At 42.1% G+C, this 20,794-nt stretch overlaps 1 protein-coding gene across 14 annotated transcripts in view; it reads left to right on the top strand.

Moving 5' to 3' along the window:
• Window positions 1–20,794, top strand: part of IKZF2 (IKAROS family zinc finger 2) — a 118,214-nt gene that overhangs the window by 85,996 nt on the left and 11,424 nt on the right. For all 14 annotated transcript variants that reach the window (XM_072931872.1, XM_072931877.1, XM_072931870.1 and 11 more), the window contains 2 exons: window positions 9,416–9,553; window positions 17,095–17,238. In XM_072931872.1, coding sequence (XP_072787973.1) covers window positions 9,416–9,553; window positions 17,095–17,238 — 282 coding nt within the window. The remainder of the gene's footprint in view (window positions 1–9,415; window positions 9,554–17,094; window positions 17,239–20,794) is intronic.

A 20,794-nucleotide genomic window follows, 5' to 3' on the forward strand; every position in this document is an offset into this window, starting at 1 on the left:
ACAGGAAGGGAGTATGTTCTTCCTACCTGCTAATACAAGACATAAAACTGAAAGGTGCCAGGTGCTAAAAGATGCTTTTTCTCACACAGGAGCATGTAGGTGGAACAGGGGAAATCATTGCCACAGGATGAGAAGAAATGAGTTAAAGGGCTTGCTCAGTGATTTTATGCAGGAGAAAACTTATTGTTATAGTGAAAGCCAAACATGATGTCTCTCTATCTCCAGTTGTTTATGTAGTATAGGATACCTGATAGCACTCTGACACTGCCTGCTCCAAATAATTCTTAGATTCTGTTGGCTTTGTAATGCTCAGGGGTTTCTGCAGGATATGCAAAGGGGCTGCACTTGGGATAAATGCAAACTGCACACAGCTGATATGAATTGGCTTCAGGTTATTGCTTCCATAAAGAAATCTGGCCCAACATCTACATTAGTTTTACCCAAAGAGGAAACAAAAACCCCCAAACAAAAGCTCTTGCGAAGGGAGTGTTTGTCCAGCAGCATTCCTGATCTGCACCGAGGTGCCCACACCCTGCGCTGTCCCTGGGAGCTGTTCCTCCCCACCTGCAGTGGCACTGGGCTTGCGATGGATGACTTGTGGATCTCCAGGCACCTCCTGACATTCCTGCTGAGCTGTGGCACTGACAGAGAGGAGCAACAGGCCAACCTATACTTGTTTGCATTTTACCTGCTCTCTCTGTTGCTGGGTTAAAATGAAGACTAACCAAAAAGCACGTTTTGGAAGGTTTGCCTTGTGAACCAATTAATACGCTTCTTTATCAAGTCAACTTTATATAATGTTAAAGGTTTGAAGTGGAATGGAAAATCACAGAGTTAAGGTTTAACCTCTTTCTTCAGCCTGTTCCCACCCACATCTAGATAGCACGGAGACATTGCAGGGTGGACTTTCCAAAGTGACCTCTTGTATTCCGTGGAAGGCCTCTACCCCATTTAAAAGTTAATGATGATAAACCTGGCTGCTTGTAAGTCACTTTGAAGCCAACCATGTGATAAAACACCAATTATTTGGTGGACTTCCTGGTTTGTGTTAGTTCATCTCAGCACCAGAGTACAATCTAAACAGAGTCCTTTTCTAATGTTATTTAAACATTTCAGAATCCATGTAGAATTCCTAGCAATCCCATTAGTGCTGGGGTTCTGGACCTTCTGGGACATGTTGGTGTGGGACTTGGACAGTGCGTCTGGGTCAGTGGCCTCACAGCATTAAGTGCAGAGCATTTGCACTTGAAATGTCCAAATATATGTGGGGAGGGAAATCAGAATGCTTTGTTGACATTAATATAAACTAAAAATTGAGTGTTATGTTCCTCTTGCCGGATGTGAATGGAGCAGTTAAACTATGAGAAATATATGAGGAGAGCTTCTATGTAGTGTAATACGTGTTTCTTGAGCCATAGAATTGGAGCACGTATCCATGAATTTCATCTCTTTCAAAATTAAATGCAGCATTATTGTCCCTATCTGTGTTTTCCTTGATTTGGTGCATAGTTTATTTACATGTTTTCACATAGACAGGTACATTTTCCTTTGTTTTTTGCACATACACAGATATAACATACCAACCTGCAAAGTGAACAGGTGCTGCAGGAAAAAAATGTGCTGCATCTTCTGTGCTGCAAAGGAAAAAAAATATGGTGTAAGATTGTTGCTTTTTCTTGGTTTGAATGGGTGCTGCAAGATTGCAGCAGGAGCTGTGTGAATATTTGGGCAATTTGGAAGATTTCAGTAATTCTGTGACTGTGCCAATGAAACAGGAGTTTGTTTGTTTGTTTGTTTGTTAGACTTCTGGCACAAAAAGGGCACCTATTTATTTATAACTCTGGTGGCAGATTGAAACATTGTTTTATCTGTAAATTTCTGCAGATTAGTTAATAAGTAAATACAATCTAATGAATCATATAACACAGCCACTAATAGCTGGAAAATAAATTAAAACATCTATTAAAGTAATAACAGGCGGCAGGCAGAACCTCCTGAAGGTACAGATAAAGACCCAACCCCTTAAATTTTGTACCTGAGCATTGATATTTACAGATTTACTCTAGATTCTGGCTGTGTGGTTCCTATAGAAAATGTATGGATAGGAAAAGTTTCTCCTGACTCGTGCATTTACTTCTAGCCAAGCTGTAGCTTGGATGAAGTCCTCAGGGTTTATGTATAATCTGGTGTTCAGCACTGCCTGTTGTGGCAGATGGAGGGAGAGCTGAACACTGGTACAGTACTCACTGCTTGCTGCTTATTTGACAGTGCTGTAAACAACTGGCAGGTGGATGCAGGTGTCAAGCTGCTGGTTTGTGCCCTGGAGGTGTTTACAGGAGAGGCGGGCGTGTCTAGAGAGCACCGGGGTTGGAGGTGCGATGTTTTGCCATTGTTTCACTGGGTGCTGATGTCCCACAGTATCCAGCTGTGTTTCACTGCCAGCTGCAATAGGATGTGGTAGCTGTCGACAGAAATCAGTTATCTGCCACTCTGCAAAAAGTCAGGACAAGCTTCTTTTTGTTTGCTGAGAACCTCACAAAATGTTGTGGCTGTTGAACAGCCACGTATATATCAATTGCAATTGATAATGATGTTGACTGAGAGGCATTGGGCCATAAGGTCATGAAGTCAGTCGAGTGCTCTGTTGCAAGCTCCAAGTCAAGACCTGTATGTAGGCTTCTCCTGTTGTACTGCTACATATTGAGTTTTGAACCTTTTGAGATGTCCAGAAACTTTATTATAAAGAGCAAATCTACTTGTGTGATCTCTACTGCATGATCTGGTGGTGACCCAGCCCTTTACCACATGGCCTCATGAACCCTAATACTTGGACCAAAATACATTCATCTAAAAGGTCCTTGTGAAATGGAGACATGAGAATTCCATGAGGTACAGAAATGTATCCACATCACTTGAAACATACCCCAGGTATTGCTGCCTGTTCTTGGACTGGGAAAATTAAAAAATTAATGTGAAATTTTCATAATATGACTAGAGATTTTGTTCTTTATGAAAATTAGATTGCTTTAAGATGTTGCAGGTTGGGCCCTCAGGAGAGGTTGCACTTGACACTGTATGTCTGCTGTCCATGTGTTTGTGTGCTCTAGCCTTTATTTCAGATGTTTACATGTTGTGACTTCTGCATGCAGGTTGCCTTGGACAATCTTGTCCTGGCTGTGGGACTTGACCTTATTTCTGAAGTCCACTGTGTATGAGTATTGTGTGTGTGTGTAATCTCACAGGCAAAAAAAAAAAAAAAAGGCAACGCATCAAAGAGTCCCCATGAATTTCAATTAACACATTTACAGTCATTAAGCACAGCAGTGAGATACAGCTTCAGAGTGGGAGGCAGTTCCCTTTGCAAAGCTACGTGCTGCTCAGAGCCAGCATGGGCTTAGGTCTCACTCTAATTTTTTTTGTGATTAGTTCGTTCAGGGGTCTGTTATTCATGTAAATATTTTTGTGTGTGAGACTTTGAGCCAGGCAGCTCTAGACAAGCCGAGGTGCAATGTTTAATTACAGTAGCGAGGCACAGCCACCGTGTAGCATCTCCAGAGCCTCAGCCCTCCTGCTGCAGCCTCAGCTCTGCCTCGGCCCTCTCTGGCTCTCAGATCCTTGGCACGGGGAGCTGGAGGTGGCAAGGACCACAGCAGCTTTTATTGCCACCTTCCTGCAACTATTGCACCCTCTCTTTTTCGTCCCATGTGGGGTAAATGTCATCAAGCTCGGGGCATTTGACATCCCCCTGCTCTCAGTTTCCCAGTCTGAAAGGCCTCTGTGCCTCACAATGCCACATGTTGTTTTATTCCTGATTTGATTTTCTTGTTGTTCCTCTGTTCTGTGCCATCCTAAGTATCTCCTCCCGCTCTTTAATGTTCGCTCCCATATCTAATATAATCACAGCGTATTATTAAGTCCTTAATTTCTCAGTAGAGGTACCAGTGCTATTTTTCTGTGTCTCCCTACTTGTGAGTGCTCCGCAAAATTAGCCTCTGTGCATCTGGCAAAGTGCACAAGTTCATTTACATGCTGCGAAGAAGGGAATTATTACCTTAATCACACGTATGAATAATTGAAGCCCAGGAAATCAGAATAACTTGCCTGCAGTCACAAATTTGTAGTAACCAAGAGGTGAACTGTATGCTCCCTTGTCCCAACCCAGTGCCTTAAATCACATTTCCTACCTCTGTGTTAAAGCTGATTGTGCTCTGATAAGTCCCATGCAAGGCACAGGGCTGCTTTGTAGGCCCTGTGTTACTGCAGAACAGTTCCTTTCACTTAGGCACCTTCCAGTTTGAGGGAAGAAAACAACTGGTGAATTAATAAAGGTTATGATTATGATGGGGGACTCACTGATATATTGAGATGCTCAAATGCATCCAGGAAAGGGCGACAAGGCTGGTGAAGGATCTAGAACACAAGACCTGTGGAGAAGTGAGTGAAGGAGGTGGGGTTGTTTAGCCTGGAAAAAAGGAGACTCAGGGGAGACCTAATTGCTCTCTAGAACTCCCTGAAAGGTGGCTGTAGTCAGGTGGGAATTGGTCTCTTCTCTCAGGCAACCACTGATAGGACAAGAGGACACAGCCTTAAGCTGTGCTAGGGGAAGTTCAGGCTGGACATGAGGAAAAAATTCTTCACAGAAGGAGTGATTGAGCATTGGGATGCCCAGGGAGGTGGTGGAGTTGCTGACCCTGGAGGTGTTTAAGAAAAGATTGGACGTGGCACTCAGTGCCATGGTTTAGTTGATAAGGTGTTGTTAGGTCAGAGGCTGGACTTGATGATCTCAAAGGTCTTTTCCAGCCTAGTTCATTCTGTGATTCTGTGATTCCATGAAGTATCAGCTCAAAAGAACATTTTAACACTGCTCCAGAAAGCTTCAGTCAGAGAATACTTGTGTTTGCTTCAGCTCTGGGGTGCTGGAAGCTGAGCAGAAGTTCAGATTTTACAGAAGTAAGTCCCACTCAGTGCACTGCTGTCAGAGGGTCTCTTGATCTGAGCCAAAAGTAGCTGTGTTAGATGGTCATGCAGTGCAAAAATCCTGGCTGGCTCCACTTCCATGGTCTGGCCGGGGCAATAGAGCAAAAGTAATGGAAATCTGGGGCAAGCCTCTGTTCCTGGGACCGGGCCAGCCCACGTCACACGGGCAGCGGTGCCCAGCCCTGCCCGAGCAGCACGTGTGAGGGCTCGAGCTGTGGCCATGGACCTCAGCGAATGGACAGGGAGGAATTCTCTGCTTTGCTGCAGAGGACAATGTGCTGCCCAAAACAGGGAGTGTAGTGTCAGTGCTCCTAAGGGAGGCAGGATTTTAGCTCACTTAAGTGCACTGCAGCTCTGAACCCATTCCATAAGCCTTTCTTGCTCTTTATGCTTATGGCAAGGTGGTACCTGGGATGCCTTGTTGTTTTCCTTTGACTTACTTTATATTCTGCTATTCACTCCCATCTCTTTTGAGAGCAAAATGCTGAGAGATTGCCTTGCGGGCTCTTTCTCTTTCACTGACCTTTTTTTATGACTGTAAAGAAGTTTCCTTAGGCCCAAGTCTGCTTTCTGTCTTGAATATTGACCTTAGAGTTACACCATCTCGTTGTCGCTGCACGCAGACTTCCCAGCTATCAAAGGTCACCCACAGGACTCAAAGTATTCCTAACTCAGAAACACCTAGCTTTTATGTCCTCCTCCTCTTTCCCCTCCTCCTTCCACATGAGCATTTTAATTTCACAAGCAAAATCCATTTTGCTGTGAATTTTGATGAGTGGTTCACCTGTTTCCAGGGTAAAAATTGTACTTCAAATTTAAATGTCTTTTTCACTGTGACTGTCATAATATTTTCCATTTGAGACTGAGATTCCACTGTGGGTTTTCTGTGCCATGTTGTCATCTGTCCAAATCTGAGCTTAAATGTGTGGAAATTCTGACATTTCAGTAAGAAATATAAAGTGGTTTTTTTATGTTCTTCAAGTTAGCTGTTTCATAGGTGTGGCCACTGGGTTTTGCCCAGCACTCTGGTCTTTCCCACTTCAACAACAGATTAAAGATTTGTCAAGTTTTTTGGGCTTGTTTGCATTGACTGTGCCGTGTCATTTTTGTGAGAATAAGTGACGGTGATTTTTTATCTGATTGTTGATCCTGAAAAGCTGATAACAGACTAATTACCCCAAACCAGGCATTTCCAGCCTGACTTTGCTTGGCAGGAGATGGTTGCGTGTGACGCCGAGTGTGGTGTCCCTGTATGTGAGGATGTTGGAGAAGGCAGTTTCACATCAAGCAAACTTGGAGTCGTTTCCCAATGAAAATCACCCTGTGGTACAAAGACCCATCTTTAGTGGGGGTTTTGAGAGGGGTTTAGTAGGTGTAGTGCCGTTGGACTCCTTCCCCTCGAGTCAGTGCCCTTTAGTCAGAGACTGCTTATGCCCAGTAGTTTGAGCTACGTGTTTTGGGGTAAATTTTGAATATCGCTGTTTACCTACACTCAAATATTTGACAAAGGCTGAAATACTTTTCTTCAGTCATGTGGTTTCGTGTCAGGTTGTTTTGTGGAACAAAGTATGCTGTTGAGATTATTGCTGAAATTGAATTCTCTAAAAGGCTTTTGCAGCTTTCTATCAGGTAATACGAAATACATAGAAATATACACCCACTGGCAACATTCACTTCCTTTTTTTTTTTTTGTCATTAACTTCTTTGAGAATATGAGGGGATATTTGCAGCTGTTTCAGTGGCTTGACATTTGTCACAATGATACAATTTCTACAATGTTGACTGTAATTGCTGCCTCAGCTCACTGAACGTCTTACCAAACGGGCTGTGAGAATTGCTGGTGACACAAACTCCTGCTATCAGAACTGATTCCGTTGTGGTCTGACCTGATCAATTGCTCTTTAACGCAAGTCCCAGTCACTCTGTAATTTTATAGTGTAAATGCCTGTGTGATTTTAAAATTTTATAATTTTACACCTTCGGGGCTATGATGTGATTGCATCTCTAGAGCCAAGGGGGACAGAGTTGAGAAATTAACCCGAGGGAGTTGTGCTTGATGCTACTCAACTGGTGCTCACAAACTTCATTCTTTGCAGCTGTGTATTAAGCAACATGACCAACACTTGCCACATGTTGTTTATTCTCTTATTTTCCCCCCACAGAAGGGAACGTGTGTACTGGGCCAATTTCTTTCCTTGAGGAATTATGTTCCTCAAACCACATATTGTAGAAATCATGTCTTTATCATTAACTTTTATCCTGTCTATTAACCTCCAAATTTTATGGAATTTTGGTAGCTGACCATCACAGATATCATGAGAAAAGCTCTGCCATTTTGTATGTGAATAGTTACTGAAATGGTTGCAATGCAGGGAGCAACCATTTGAAGAGGTCTAGTAAAACCTCTTTTTTGACTGTTAATTGTTATTTTTTATGATATGAGCTTGTAGCAGAATATTTCTCTCTTAAATGATAATAATGTAATTTATTGTAGCTGCCTAAAATAGCTACAATCAATCACCCTTTTTCCTTGTGTCTTACAATTTATCGAAGTTGCTTGATAGCTTAGAGTAGCCAAACTGGGTGGGCTAATTCAGCCCTGCTTCAGCTCAGTTAACATAATTCCTTCCATTGCACTGGATTTTTTTATTGTACACCACATTAGCTTCTAATGAAGGTGTCAGACTGACAGACATTGATGCCATCTAGATGCAAAATTAAGCATTGTAATGGTGATTATAGAAGCCTCTCCATCCTGGGGAACCTCTGGTGTGTTTTCCTAAAGGTGCCTCCAGAATGAACTGGCTGGTTTATGTTTAAGAGCTGTGTCTTGATCCAGATTGTTCACATCAAAGGCAATTATTCTGGGAATGATAATGAGTCTCATGCTGGGCCTCCACTGAGAATTCCATTACCAGCATCAGTTATGGCAGCAGTGTAAGCAAGCAAGCACGCTAAAAGGAAGGCCACAACCACTCTTTGGTCTAAGGCACACTTTCTTGAGGATAAACCTTATCTCAAAACAAAGAAATTCACAGTTTGGATAATTACTAACAGCAGGGTTTTTTTTCCATGGTGGAAAACTTGGTTGTGCCACTAAAATGTGCATACAAACTTTTTGGGAAAACTCAAAACTTTCTGCAAGCATGTTCTTTTCATCAAATTCCTTTTTTCATGTTTGAGCCCTCTGCCCAGCTCATTTTGGCTGTGCCTGTCCCCCCACAGCTTCCCTGCGTTTCCCCATCCCAACAGTGACAATGCAGTTTGGCTGCAATTAGTACAGCTCAGATTTCATTAAGTAAATGACTGTTAAAAGCTTTCAATATTGGGACAAACCCAATAGAAACATGTAGATTACCCAACAGAGGATGTTCTCAATTGCTTTGGCCAGAAACTAAAAATCTTACCTAAGATTTTCAAACTCTGGAGGAAGTTTGACCTTCCCCTTCCTTCAGCCAGCTCTGAAGTTTGCAGCTGATGGTGTTTTACTAGACTTGCAGCACTGACTTAATAGCTCTTTAGTTATTAGAGGATAAATGTTCATGTTCTACAAGTTTAAATTATATTAAAAGCCTTTATTAGCACCACTTGGCAAAATACCTTCTGGCTAGCTTTCTGGCCTTGGGCTAGGCCATTCTTGTGGTTTCTTAATGACATACTATGAAACGGGTATAATTTATGAGAATTTGGTGCCAGGTTTTGCATGTATTAAGAAGCATTTGCCGTTTGTGTTTAATGCTGCTGAGCAAAATGAAAAAGATTAAAAACTCGAGTTACGTCTTGCAGTCATCTGGCTTGATTTTCACTGTACATGGCCTTTTGTATTTTTATGTATATATATTTGTACTATATATTTTTTTATATTATCTGCTCTCGGAATTACTGGTGGATGTTCAGTTCTGGCACACAGCAGTGCTGTTACCAAAGTTACTTTCAATTTATTTTCCAGCACTCCCTGAGTAATTTTGGCAAAGTATTCTCAATGAAAGAACTCTGAGCCACGTAATAGGTTTCCCTACAGTTGGGAGAAGAATTAGGCCACTGGGGCAGCTCATTTTTGTGACAGCAGCTGTGCCATGGGCCAAAGGCCTCAGAAGTTTCTTTCCCACGAGACTTGGTGCTGGGGTGTGATTCAGCTGGTTGGTATTTTCCCCCTCTCAGCATCTGTTTATTTGCTTTGCCACCAAGGCCTCCTCCTTTTCCTTCTGCTGATAGAGCGTCAGTGTGAAAAACGGATGGGGCAAAGCAGCCGGTGGGTGGGAGGAGGTGTGTGCGGTGGGAAAATGGGCCTGGGAGGAAGACCTGGGGCTCAAGTAACCAGTAACCTTTCTTAGGTGTCTTTCCACCACAAGAGTTGTTTGTGGCAGAGGTGTGAGCTTTGGTGATTGCAGAAACGGGCTGCCGTGGATCTGACCTGATGCTCTCATTCTTTCCGCAGTGGGGAAGCCTCACAAGTGCAACTACTGTGGCCGGAGCTACAAGCAGCGCAGTTCTCTGGAGGAGCACAAGGAACGCTGCCACAACTATCTGCAGAATGTCAGTCTGGAGGCTGCTGGGCAGGTCATGAGTCACCATGGTGGGTGCAAACCGCCTCCAGAGCTCCCTTGGACTTGGAGTGTCTCACACGGGTTTCTTTCCATCTCCTTTTTCTCCTTCCTTTCGTCTTCGCATCGCTTCCGTCTTAGAGGTTGTTTACACTTGGAGAGGCAGGAGGAGAAAAAATGGGCTGAAGTCCTCACTCTGTCCAGTTTAACAGCCCTATTTGTGCTTAAGTCATTATTTCACTTTTTAGTATGTGTACATATGCAGGCATGAAAATAAAGCCAAGTCACCTGTTCAGAATTACCCAAAAGATCATGTCATAGAATTATAGAATGGTTTGGGTTGGAAGGGTCCTTAAAGACCCTCCAGTTCCACCCCCTGCCATCAGCAGGGACACTTTCCACTATCCCAGGTTGCTCCAAGCCCCATCCAATCTGGCCTTGGACACTCCCAGGAATGGGGCAGCCGCAGCTTCTCTGGGAGACCTGTGCCAGGGCCTCACCACCCTCACAGGGAGGAATTTCTTCACAATGTCCCATCTATACCTGCCCCCTGGAAGTGGGAAGCCATTGTCCTTTGTCCTGTCCCTCCATCCCTTGTTCCAAGTCCCTCTCCAGCTCTTCTGGAGCTCCTTTAGGCACTAGAAGGGCTCTAAAGGTCTCCCTGGAGCCTTCTTTTCTCCAGGTGAACACCCCCAGCTCTCCCAGTCTGGCTCCAGAGCAGAGGGGCTCCAGCCCTTGGAGTATCTCCAGGGCTTCCTCTGGACACACTCCAAAAGCTCCATGCCTTTCTCTTGTTGGGATCGAAGCCATGTATAAAATGTGATTCTCTTCCCCTTCCTTTCTGATAGTGAGTTTTAATTAGAAAAAATAAGGATGGCAGAGGTATTCAGAAGTAATTATTTCTACACTCTGTAATACTCTCTTATTCCTCCGAAAAAGGGAGGGATGGATGTAGAAATCTCTAGAGCAGTATGGAATTCAACAGTGTTGTAGAAAGTAATTATAACAAAAAAAAAAAAAATGTTTGTATGCATTTACATTTGCTAGTATTAATATGTTAACTAACACTGCATGTGTTAATATACATAAGGGCTGAAGATTGCCAAAGAGATTGTTGAAAGCAAGAAATGTCAAACTCTGTGAATTTGTTTTCAGAAATTTCTGGAGCTATTAGTATGGATAATGAGCATAATGTCTCAGACTGCAGGGTTGAAGGCTTATCTGTAGCACTAAATGCTAAATGGTAGCTGTCCAAAAACAGTTATAATTTTATTCAAAATTAGTGTCTCACAAACTCTTCTAAAATGGAACTTCTTTTAACTTTTCAAAGTTGTCTTTAGATGTTTGATAGTTGACGACTTTAAATTTTTTTACTATTCAGAAAATATAAAAATGGAATGTTTTCCATTTTGATTTAAAATTACCATATACCTACCAATACCAAAGAAAGTTAGCTTGTGGGTAAATGAAAAGGCAAAAGAACACTTCCAATTTTTTTTCCATTTTGCTTATCATGACTGAGTGGAGACATTAATCTGGGAATAATTTCTGTAAAGCCATTTTTAAAACCCTGAAAATGCAAGCTGAAATAAACTCTATTCAGCATTGCTACTACAGGCTATATTTTGGTGACAGAAATCTCCAAAATTTTTTAAATAGTACTTTCCCATGACCAATTTAAGCCTATAAAGGCACATTAGACAGTTTTAGTACACATTGCCAAAATATTCATACAGCTTTATTAAGTAATTGCTCCCTTGTAGACACCCTGGAGACTAAAGTCAACATTTAAAATGTCATGGATGTTTTAAAGATATTGACACAAGTGATAATGTGCCTGAGGTGGCTTTTTTCTGGTAAAAGTCAGTGAAAAGGCAGATTTCAGGGCTTTGCTCTTTGGAGGTACCTGTTGTGGGCTTGGTCAAGGAGTGGGAGGCTTAGGTAGAAACTGAATCTCTGAATTGATTCCCAAAAAAATACCCACTCCTTGTGCCTGTCTTGTTAAGCAGGGAGGGATGCTTCAGTCAGCCTTTCCTTAGGGAATAAGAGGAGCCTGTCCATAGCTCTGACAGCCAGGATGTTTGAGATCCAGTTGTGGAGGAGCTTCCCAAATGCCGCTCAAGGTCTGGCTTTGTTAGACAGTTATTTATTAAAATAATACATTAAATTAATTGAAATTTCTGAGGAAATCTAAAGCTTTTTCTAAGCTGCCTAATGCCATGACAGGAAGGGTAAGTCCTTAACCTTGTCTGCCCAAGGAAGCAGCAGTGATTGACCTTGCATTGATTTTTCTACCACCTGAAGTTAAACCAGTGCAAATCCCATGTGGACATTTCTTTTATTTACAGCCTGAACTGACTTTGCTTGGGCTTAAAATAGAAGTGTTCACATAACCACTTCACTTTTCTCAACAAAATTAGCTTAAAGCAGCACTTTGAATTCAACTAGTGCCTCTTTTTCCTCCGGGCAAATATGTCTGTGCCTCCCCTGGTGAATGTTTAAGGGGATGTTTGATCCACTGTCTTCATTTAGTTCTTTAGGGAGGGCACAGCGAGGACAGGCAGTGACAGGGAGCTCCAGATTCGGCTGGGACCAGTCATAAATCTCAGCTCCCATCCCAGCACCACTCACACCAGTGAAGCTCAGCCTGAGGGTCAGGAGCACCAACCTCTGGAGGTCTGCAGCAAAGTCCTTTTTCCTGGGACTGTAAACACACCAGGGAAGAGTACAAAAATGGTTACTCAGCATAATGCTAGGCCTTTTACTAACCCTGAAAAAACTGTATTCATTTCCTTGTCTCCCATGTCGCACATGGAAATTATATTCCTGAGGATGACTAAGAGTATGTTTTGGAGACTTTTATTTTGCATCCCACTGGGGTGAGCTTTCCTAACTCTCTTTCCAAATACTTGGTGTTTTGTTTTTGCTGGGCATTTTGAAGCACTTGACTTCGTTTTGGTGTGTATCCTGCTCACAACTTCACCACTGCACACAGAACAGACGGGGGGATTTTCTGATCCCTACCAGCATCCTGCTCCTCTTGCTTTTAACAACACCAGCATTGGCCAACACTAAGCATTGATCCAAATTATTGCTGCAGAGACTAATTGTTCCAGAAAACTGGAAGCAGCCCCTAGAGGGTTTGGATTTTTTTCAAGCATTGTGCTCAAGCCCATCAGTTTACAGTCATGCTACAGACATCTACTTTGGTGCTTTCAATTGTCTCTGTCTTGCAGATGGCTGGATCACCTGACTGAAGCCACAGGGGGAAACAAGAGAGGAGGAAGGAGGGCTTGTTTTTGGGGATGGGTAGGAATATACAAATCTCTGGGTCTTGCTCCATCCTCTTGCAGGGTGCCAGTTGCTTGTTGAGTTGCCCCTCCTTGCGTTCCTGTTCCCTGCTCAGCAGGACAGATGCTGCAAGACAGATCCCATGATTTTGTTGTTGAATTTTTTCAGCTAAGCAGTGCTGGCTCTGGAAGGAGAAATTAGTCTCCAGTCTCCTAGCTCACAGTGTGTTGGGGGTGACAAAATGGACAGAACATGTCCTTTGCAGCAAAGAATGGGGAGAAATGTTGAAGGCTGGCTATGATTTGCACCCAGTTATGTCTTCTCCTTCACTGCCACGAAGCCAAAAGTCCAGAGAGATTCTTCCAGGAATGGAGAAGGGTACTCTTTTCAGGAGAAGGAGAAAGAAGCCTAGCCCTAGGCTGTGTGAGGCTCAAAGGCCAGCTCCACATAAAACACACAATGGCCTTGTGTCTTTCCCTCTTACATAGTTGCTTAAAACATCGTTAAAATGCTGGTCCCACAGGACACTTCCCACCAGGGTCCATGGGAATATTTCCTGTCATTTCTCTGCACACACACACTTCTTTTAAATAGCAATATTGTGAGCCTTAGAAAGGAAATTGAGGTTGATGGAGTAATACTAATTTATACCAGCTGAGACTAAGCCTAGTGTCTGGTGTCTGCACACAAAATATTTATCAGCAAAACACACACTGGGTATTTTTTTGCTTCTCTTTTTCCCCCTATTCTTTTCTCACTGGTACAGCATAAATTCTTTTAATAGTTCAATGTTGTTTCTTACAAATTAAGAAGTAAAAAGTTAAAGATATTCACTCTAATTGAAAAAACAATGTCTTCAGGGAAAAAAAAAAGACTGTTCTGAAGATTATCCAAGTTTATGAATTAAGAGTTTAGCTCAGAAACAATACTTCATATTAACTAAAATTAAGTACTGACAGTGTCAGAGGCAGTGAACTCTTCCATGGGCAATCCAGGAGCACACCTTTACAGGTGATGAAGAACATCCCTGAACAGAAACATACTCAAGCGTGGGCTTTTCCTGGGCTGGAAGTTTGATTTTTTAGAATAAAAAAGTCTTCCTGAGCTGAGACTGTAAATGCTCAGCATAAAATGAGTTGCTGTATGTGAGCGAGTTATATCTTGTCAGCTGTTCAAGGTAATAAAGTAGGATGTACTACAACAAAAAAGGAATTGCATTTATTGCTGAGTAAATGTGTACACGAGCTTCTACTACAGAGCAGCTGATTGTTGAGAACTGGTAGTTGTGTGTGATCAGTTTGTTTTCCCTCTTTCTTATTTTGTTTTTCCTTAAAAAAAAATACAGGCTGGGCTACGTGTCCTTTTTTTGTGTGTGTTTTTAAATTGTAATGAAAATGAATGCATCTAGAATTGTCAATGTGATATTTAACTTTTTGGGTTTCTGAAATATGACATCTCATCTCTTTGGTCCAGTTTTATGTACTGTTTAAATTATTTCAGAAACTAGACTATTTCCTTCTTTCCCTGCTCCCAGGAAATCTGCATAACAAAACACACTCTGGTAACATATTTCCATCATAACACAAATATTGGTGTGATTCAGTGATTCTGTTGCAAAAGAGAAATGCCCTGGATTATAGACTTGGGTTCTGATGTGGGAAAAAGTACCTTCAGCATAAAAGATGGAAAAGAAATGTTTTTATTGTTGATGATTTTAGTTTTAAAATGAGTCCAGGCAGGATTTTTGTCTGACTTAGAGAAGAGCAGATGTCTTTTTTAGCACTATTCATTTTTCATGGAAGAAAGGTTTCAAATTATGTGTAGGAAATTTTACACACATATGCCCAGCAGCAGAATTATTTAATTATTACCTAATTGTTATGAGACCATACAAATGTCACTACATTTGGGGTTTATTCAGATGGCTTTAAAAGTAATGAGGAGCTTTGAACTGGTTCAGGATGCTTTGCACAGGTGTTCCTAGGAGGGATTGAGTACCTTCCTAGTACCACATGACCAGCCTTGTGTGTCCTATGCACCAAGGGCTGGAAATCCTTGAAATTGCACCCAGGTGGACATAGCCCATGGCAGTCACGTCCCAGGATTCACACCCTGTGTGCATGCATCCAGTGAGCCTGGGGAAGCCAAAAAGGACAGTCAGATGCCAGTTCCTAGTGAAAATCAGCAGACATTATTTTTTATTTCTGCCCAAATCTCCTTGGTAAATACTTGAGTAGTGCAGATAGCTCCTGACCAAGTACAGTATTTAATTAACCTTAAAACTTTACCCTTAGCTATTAAAGTATTCCAAGCCTCCCAGTCTGCACTGGGCATTAATTAGGTCACTTGAACACTGCATCCCATTTTGTTGCAACATTAGATTCATTTCATATTTATGCTTTTTTCCCCTCCCTTTCAGTGATGCCAGCAGGACTGCCTTGTAAATGAGAAACCATTGTGTTTCTCAGGGGGAGCATCCTGTACAAATAAAAAAGCAGCAGAGTAAATAATTTTACAGCATATGGTAGATTCTAAGCCTCAAAGTACTCAGCTTTCCATAGCAGCAGAGGCTCAAATGGAATCAAATGAATAAATTGCCATGTTTTCTTATTATGATGATGTCTGAATTGGGAAGTTCACCTGAGCAGATACTCTGTTTTGTAATTGCCTGGAATTTGCTCTTTCTTACTAGAAAGAAGGCAGAGAGAGGCTTTTATCACCCCATTTTTGGTGTATTATGTGCTAGCAAACAGCTGTGTTTAGGAACAGGGGGGTGATTATTCCATGCCAGGATCCTGGAGGTAGTGCAGTTCCATGGGAGGAAGGTGGGCTGGTGGTGTTCATTTATGGCACTGTCTGAGAGAAGGTGTCTGTGACACAAAAGGCTGCCATGGTGAGAGACCGGAGGAGGGCTGGCAGAACACGAGGGTGCCAGGCCTTCTCTGCCACCTCTGCAATACCCAGCACTTTGCTGGGAGCCTGATCTAAGACTCAGAATGCAATGGGTTCCCCTCAGTTTACAGAACTCTGTGCCCCAGCACCCCAGTTTCTGTTTCTCTGTCATCCATTTCATCCATTCTTTATACCCCAGCCATCCCGTTAGCACATGGCCTAGTGGCTGATCCCTCTCAGGTTTTTCTTGCTACCTTCTGAGGATGAATGCAGGGACAATTAGGCCTGGTATTAAACTCATAACAGCAGAGCTACACACTTGATAGATGCTGCAAATGACTGGGACTCTCCAGGCCTGATCCACAGTCTGGTACTGCTGATTAGAAGAGGATGCTCAACAAAACCAAAGTACTTTGTAAGTGCTTAAGAATGGCTATATCAGCAAGTGGCATAAAACCCTGTGCAAGTGGCTCACTACCCTGGTTAGAAGTCTGTGGAATTCCTACATTTTAGTTTTATCACCTTATTCCCTAAACCAACAAATGAGAGGAGTGAAATGAGTAAAGACAGAAGTTACTGATTTTTTGGTTTTGTCTCAAATATAGTATATGAGCATTCCCCCGATGTAGTTAGCACAGGAATGCTCCCTGCTGATCCCTGCTCCCTGATGATGTGAAGTAAAATGCAGAAAACCTCTGTTTGCAGACTGTTGGATCTGAGGGGATAAAATATTAATCAAAAAATGGGTAGTTTCTGGGTCTGATTCTGAAGGGAATTTCCATGTGATGTTAATCTTGTAATTCCAGTACAGTGTGTGTTGATTTTACAGTCTTATTACAGTGAGAAAAGAGGAAATATGCTTTAGCAAACTGATCCTTCATTTGAGAACCCTTTGTCTTAGGGAAGACACAGCCAGGCCCAACAAACACTGCTCATCAATGCCGTGTGAGATTTTTAATCACTGAGATTAGTGCAAAAAGATAATACTAAGAGTAATTATGCTGTGTGTGTGAAGGGAATACACAAAGAATGGTAACTAAAGATTTACATTGGTGACAGGTGACCATATCGAAGAGTAATTAATACAAAATGTCACCTACAGAGTGAGTTTTCAAAAGTTTTCCTCTCCTCACTGTTGATCTTGAGTGTCCAGAATAAAACAAGCCCTTTTATAAGTGCTAAAATTTGGGTTTCTGCTAAATAAGATGTTCCCAGGGGAGGATGTTTTATGGATGTGGCTCTGCTTATAGGTGATTGCTGTCTTGATGCCCAAAGTGCTTTCACACCTTGCTTTATGTTGTGTTGCACAATAAGCAGAGCTCAAATTATTTGTATTGTCTGTGGAGTGTAGACCAGACCTTTCTGATGCCATTTTTTTGGTTTTATGTAGTACCTGCTCTGGAAGATTGTAAGGAACAAGAGCCTGTGATGGACAACAATATTTCTGTGGTGCCTTTTGAGAGACCTGCTGTTATAGAGAAGCTGACAAGCAACATGGGAAAGCGTAAAAGCTCCACCCCACAGAAGTTTGTGGGTAAGCTGGAAATGAGCCTTTTATTCTTTTTTGTGCATGGGTGTAGGTTGTGTGCTATTTGTAATAGCCAGAAGAACAAGGGGAAAAGTAGCACTCTCGCAACTTGGTTCTGATACAGCAATGGAGGTGGTTAAATCACAGCAAGAAATCATTATAATTATTGAAATCATTTTACCAGTCCAGAGAATTCAAAAGTGAAATCCACTATCATGAAAATGCCTCAGAAAACATTTGGCTTTTTACTTAATGCTGATTTGTTTGTGGTTTTTTTTAAACTTCTCTCTAGCCCTTTTGAGATTTAGACTTGTCATCTTCCCTCTCCTTGCTCCAGAAAAACAAAAACAAGCTAAGACTGTCATATAATTACCTGTCTCCGTATTTGTTAAAAAAATAAACAAAAAGTATCTCAAGACTTCTAATTTATATTAAATTCCTGGCACTTGGCAACAACTGGTCTGATAACACTGGAATGAGGAAGTAAATCACATCCCTTGTGTTGGAAGAAGTTCTTACTCCAAGTGCAGCACTCTACACGCAGTAAACTTATTAATCCATGAATATGAAACAGCATTGGGTGGCTTTTGGTTACTAGATTTAGAATCCTAGGTCAGGAATTCATATTTTACTTTGCTGTCTTGACGTATTAAAATTACTCAGCTTGTAACAGGTGACAGTATGGGGAATTTTACTTGGTTTGAGCTGTAACTTAAAGCTTCTTTTTACTGCTACTGAAACAATGCAAAACTTCTTAGGAGGGAAGCTGAAACAGAGATTTTTTGCGGGTAAGTGTCAGACTCTGAAGTCACGTAATAGGTATTTTCTTTTCCACTGCTCGCTCCCTGAAGGGCAGTCACACAGAACTTAAGGGTGTCTCATTCTGCCTACACTAAGGACCCTTACAGAGAGCATCACAGGACTGTAAGCAATTAGCACAGCCATTTAGAAAAAATGTTGCCCCTCAGCTAAATGGAAATTCAGATGGATTTGTTAAATCACCCCTGAAGGTGGCTGTAAGTAAGCTGCATGCCTTGGAATAGCAGGGGGCCAGCAGTGTGCAGCAGCTCACCTGGGGGGACTGACACACTGACCTGGCTGCTCTCAGTCAGCTGACCATTCACAAATATCAGTGCTGAGCCAAGGTTAGGCCAGCAAGGATCCATCCCACATGGGGAACTCTGGGACAGCAGTATTTCCTCTGTTGTCATATATTTAGACCAGAAAGGTGATTTTACTTGGCCGCTCATGCACCATTGACCATATGTTGTTCTTGTGTTCAGAGATAAATTTACTGATTGGAAATCTTTGCCCAAGAGATGCTATGCTACATTATTATTCTCTTCAGCAGGTTATACTACTTTGTTGTTAGATAAATCGGGTTTTTTCTATAGGTGTAACATATCACTGTCCATATGTAGGAAAAAACGTACTCCCTTTCATATTTACCGTATCTTATTTTTCTGATCTTTAGTGGCATCACAGTGTTTAGATTGAATAACAGCAGTCTTCACTTGGCTGCCTTTCTTTTTTTTTTTTCTCCCCTCCACCATGACCATACTTTTCTTCCCCTTTTCTCCCCAATTAAATATTGTTCAGCGCTATCAGGAAGAATGTGTAATGGTTTTGTTGCTTGCAGGAAATTTTCCTGTGCATACTGCAAGCATGGCACCTGTCCAAAACAACTTAATGGTGTTTATGAGAAGGTCATGTAAGCATAAGCTAAAATCTTTGCATGCTACATCTATCAGTGCCTTACTGCTCTTTCTGATCAGCAATCTCCAAGGGACTGTGGTTATGGACCACAGTCTCTCCTATGGCTGACTTTTCAGGAGGAAAGGAAGCAGCGTACAGCAAATAGAATGAATTCATTTCTGAGTGAGAAACTTGGTTATATATCTGCACTTGAGGTACTAGTCTTACCAAACCAGTTGAAACAGTGGAGGCAGAGAGTACAATTTGCAATGTGCAGGAGTGTGAGTACTTAATTTTGCTTCTTGTTCAATGAGGGAGAGGCAGACTCCAGTTAAATTAAAAGCAGTCATCTTCAGGCCGGTCTTGTGGAGCAGATTCACATATTTTCAGTTGGAATTTGGAGCTTCCTCTCAGAATGTCACCGAGGTTAAGAAGTGGCAGGATGCAAAAGGAGACATTTATGTGGCTTACGATAAGACCATGGTTGTTAGAGTAAGAATTAAAAATACACAGCGTCCCAGAACAGATGAAGATCAGCTGGCTGCCAAATTACACTCAGCTTCTGGTTAATGGGGGTCAGGGAGAAACTTCCCCAGGGGGAAATGCTGGAACAGCTTCCTCCAAGGTTTCTTGGAGCTTTCTCCCAAGCATCCCGCATTGCAGCTGCTTTAGATACTTGATGAGATGAACTACAGGTATCACAGGACAGCTGTGTCTGTGTGCTTTGATCTAGCTTCAAATACCTGTTTTGGGGTTTATTTGAATGTCATATGGCCAGAGGGGAGGAAGTTTTTTCTTCTACTTCACTAATGTAGGGCAAGGATAAATAGACTTTGAGCATAGTTTAAATGAAAATTCAGGATGATTGGTCTGATTAGCTGATTTTAAGTATAGAATTGGCTGAAAAGGAATTCAATTTGGAAACCACATTGTACTGGGCTATTGGACTGTTTATTGGTTACTTCTGAGCTCTGCGTTTTACGCCCTCTCCTTCCCGTGTTATCATTTATTTTGCTTTTTTATGTCGCACTCCATTTCTCAGACTCTGACGTCTTTGGAACTGGTTCATAATTAAAGGAATAAATAATTCAGGTCACTGGCAATTTACAGCTTTCTTTGCTGTCTGTGCTGGAGTAACTAAACATGGATGATGAAAGGAATCAAAATAAGGTTTGCATCATTTATCCAAGTAGCCCATAAAGGATGGGTAATATTTCTTCATCTGTAAAGCCTACAAAGGACTGACAGTGTGTTTGGCAGCTGGATCAGGCCCTCACCAGATCTACTTCTTTATCCAAACACAAGAATGACACAGGAGGCCAGAGCAGGTGACAGGTACCAGTGGGCACAAGACACACTTGCCTCCTAGAGCTGTCCTCCAGTCCTCCTTTGGCCATACTTGGGAAGGAGCTGCTCTGTTTCACAGGAGGCTGGAGCCACGTCCAGTTGCAGAGCTGTCCATCCTGTCTGTGGCAGCACAGCTATCACAGGCAGCCAGACCACAGCACAACACTGAAAGGAGGATGTTTGATGGCAAGAATCATCCAGCAGTCGTGTCAGATTACCAGCACCATCATTGAGTACACATCAGAGGTACACAAGCATGGTATGGTGTCCAGCCGTGTGAACAGGATTGCTGAACAGAGGAGGAATATTCATGTGCTTCACTTTAGACTTACATTTAATTACCTTAATAATCAGGGCTAAGTTACCCAGCAGAAGTGATACATCATCATCTCTAAGGACATCATGGTTGCTCTCTATGCATCACTTTAGAATAAGTCACGCTAAGTGGAATGAATTATTATAGTCAAAAATAAAATGCTGAGTGATAGCTGTGTTGAAATGTACTAATGCAATTTGGAAG

Source organism: Taeniopygia guttata, chromosome 7, assembly GCF_048771995.1.
Source record: "Taeniopygia guttata chromosome 7, bTaeGut7.mat, whole genome shotgun sequence".
Taxonomy (NCBI): Eukaryota; Metazoa; Chordata; class Aves; order Passeriformes; family Estrildidae; genus Taeniopygia; species Taeniopygia guttata.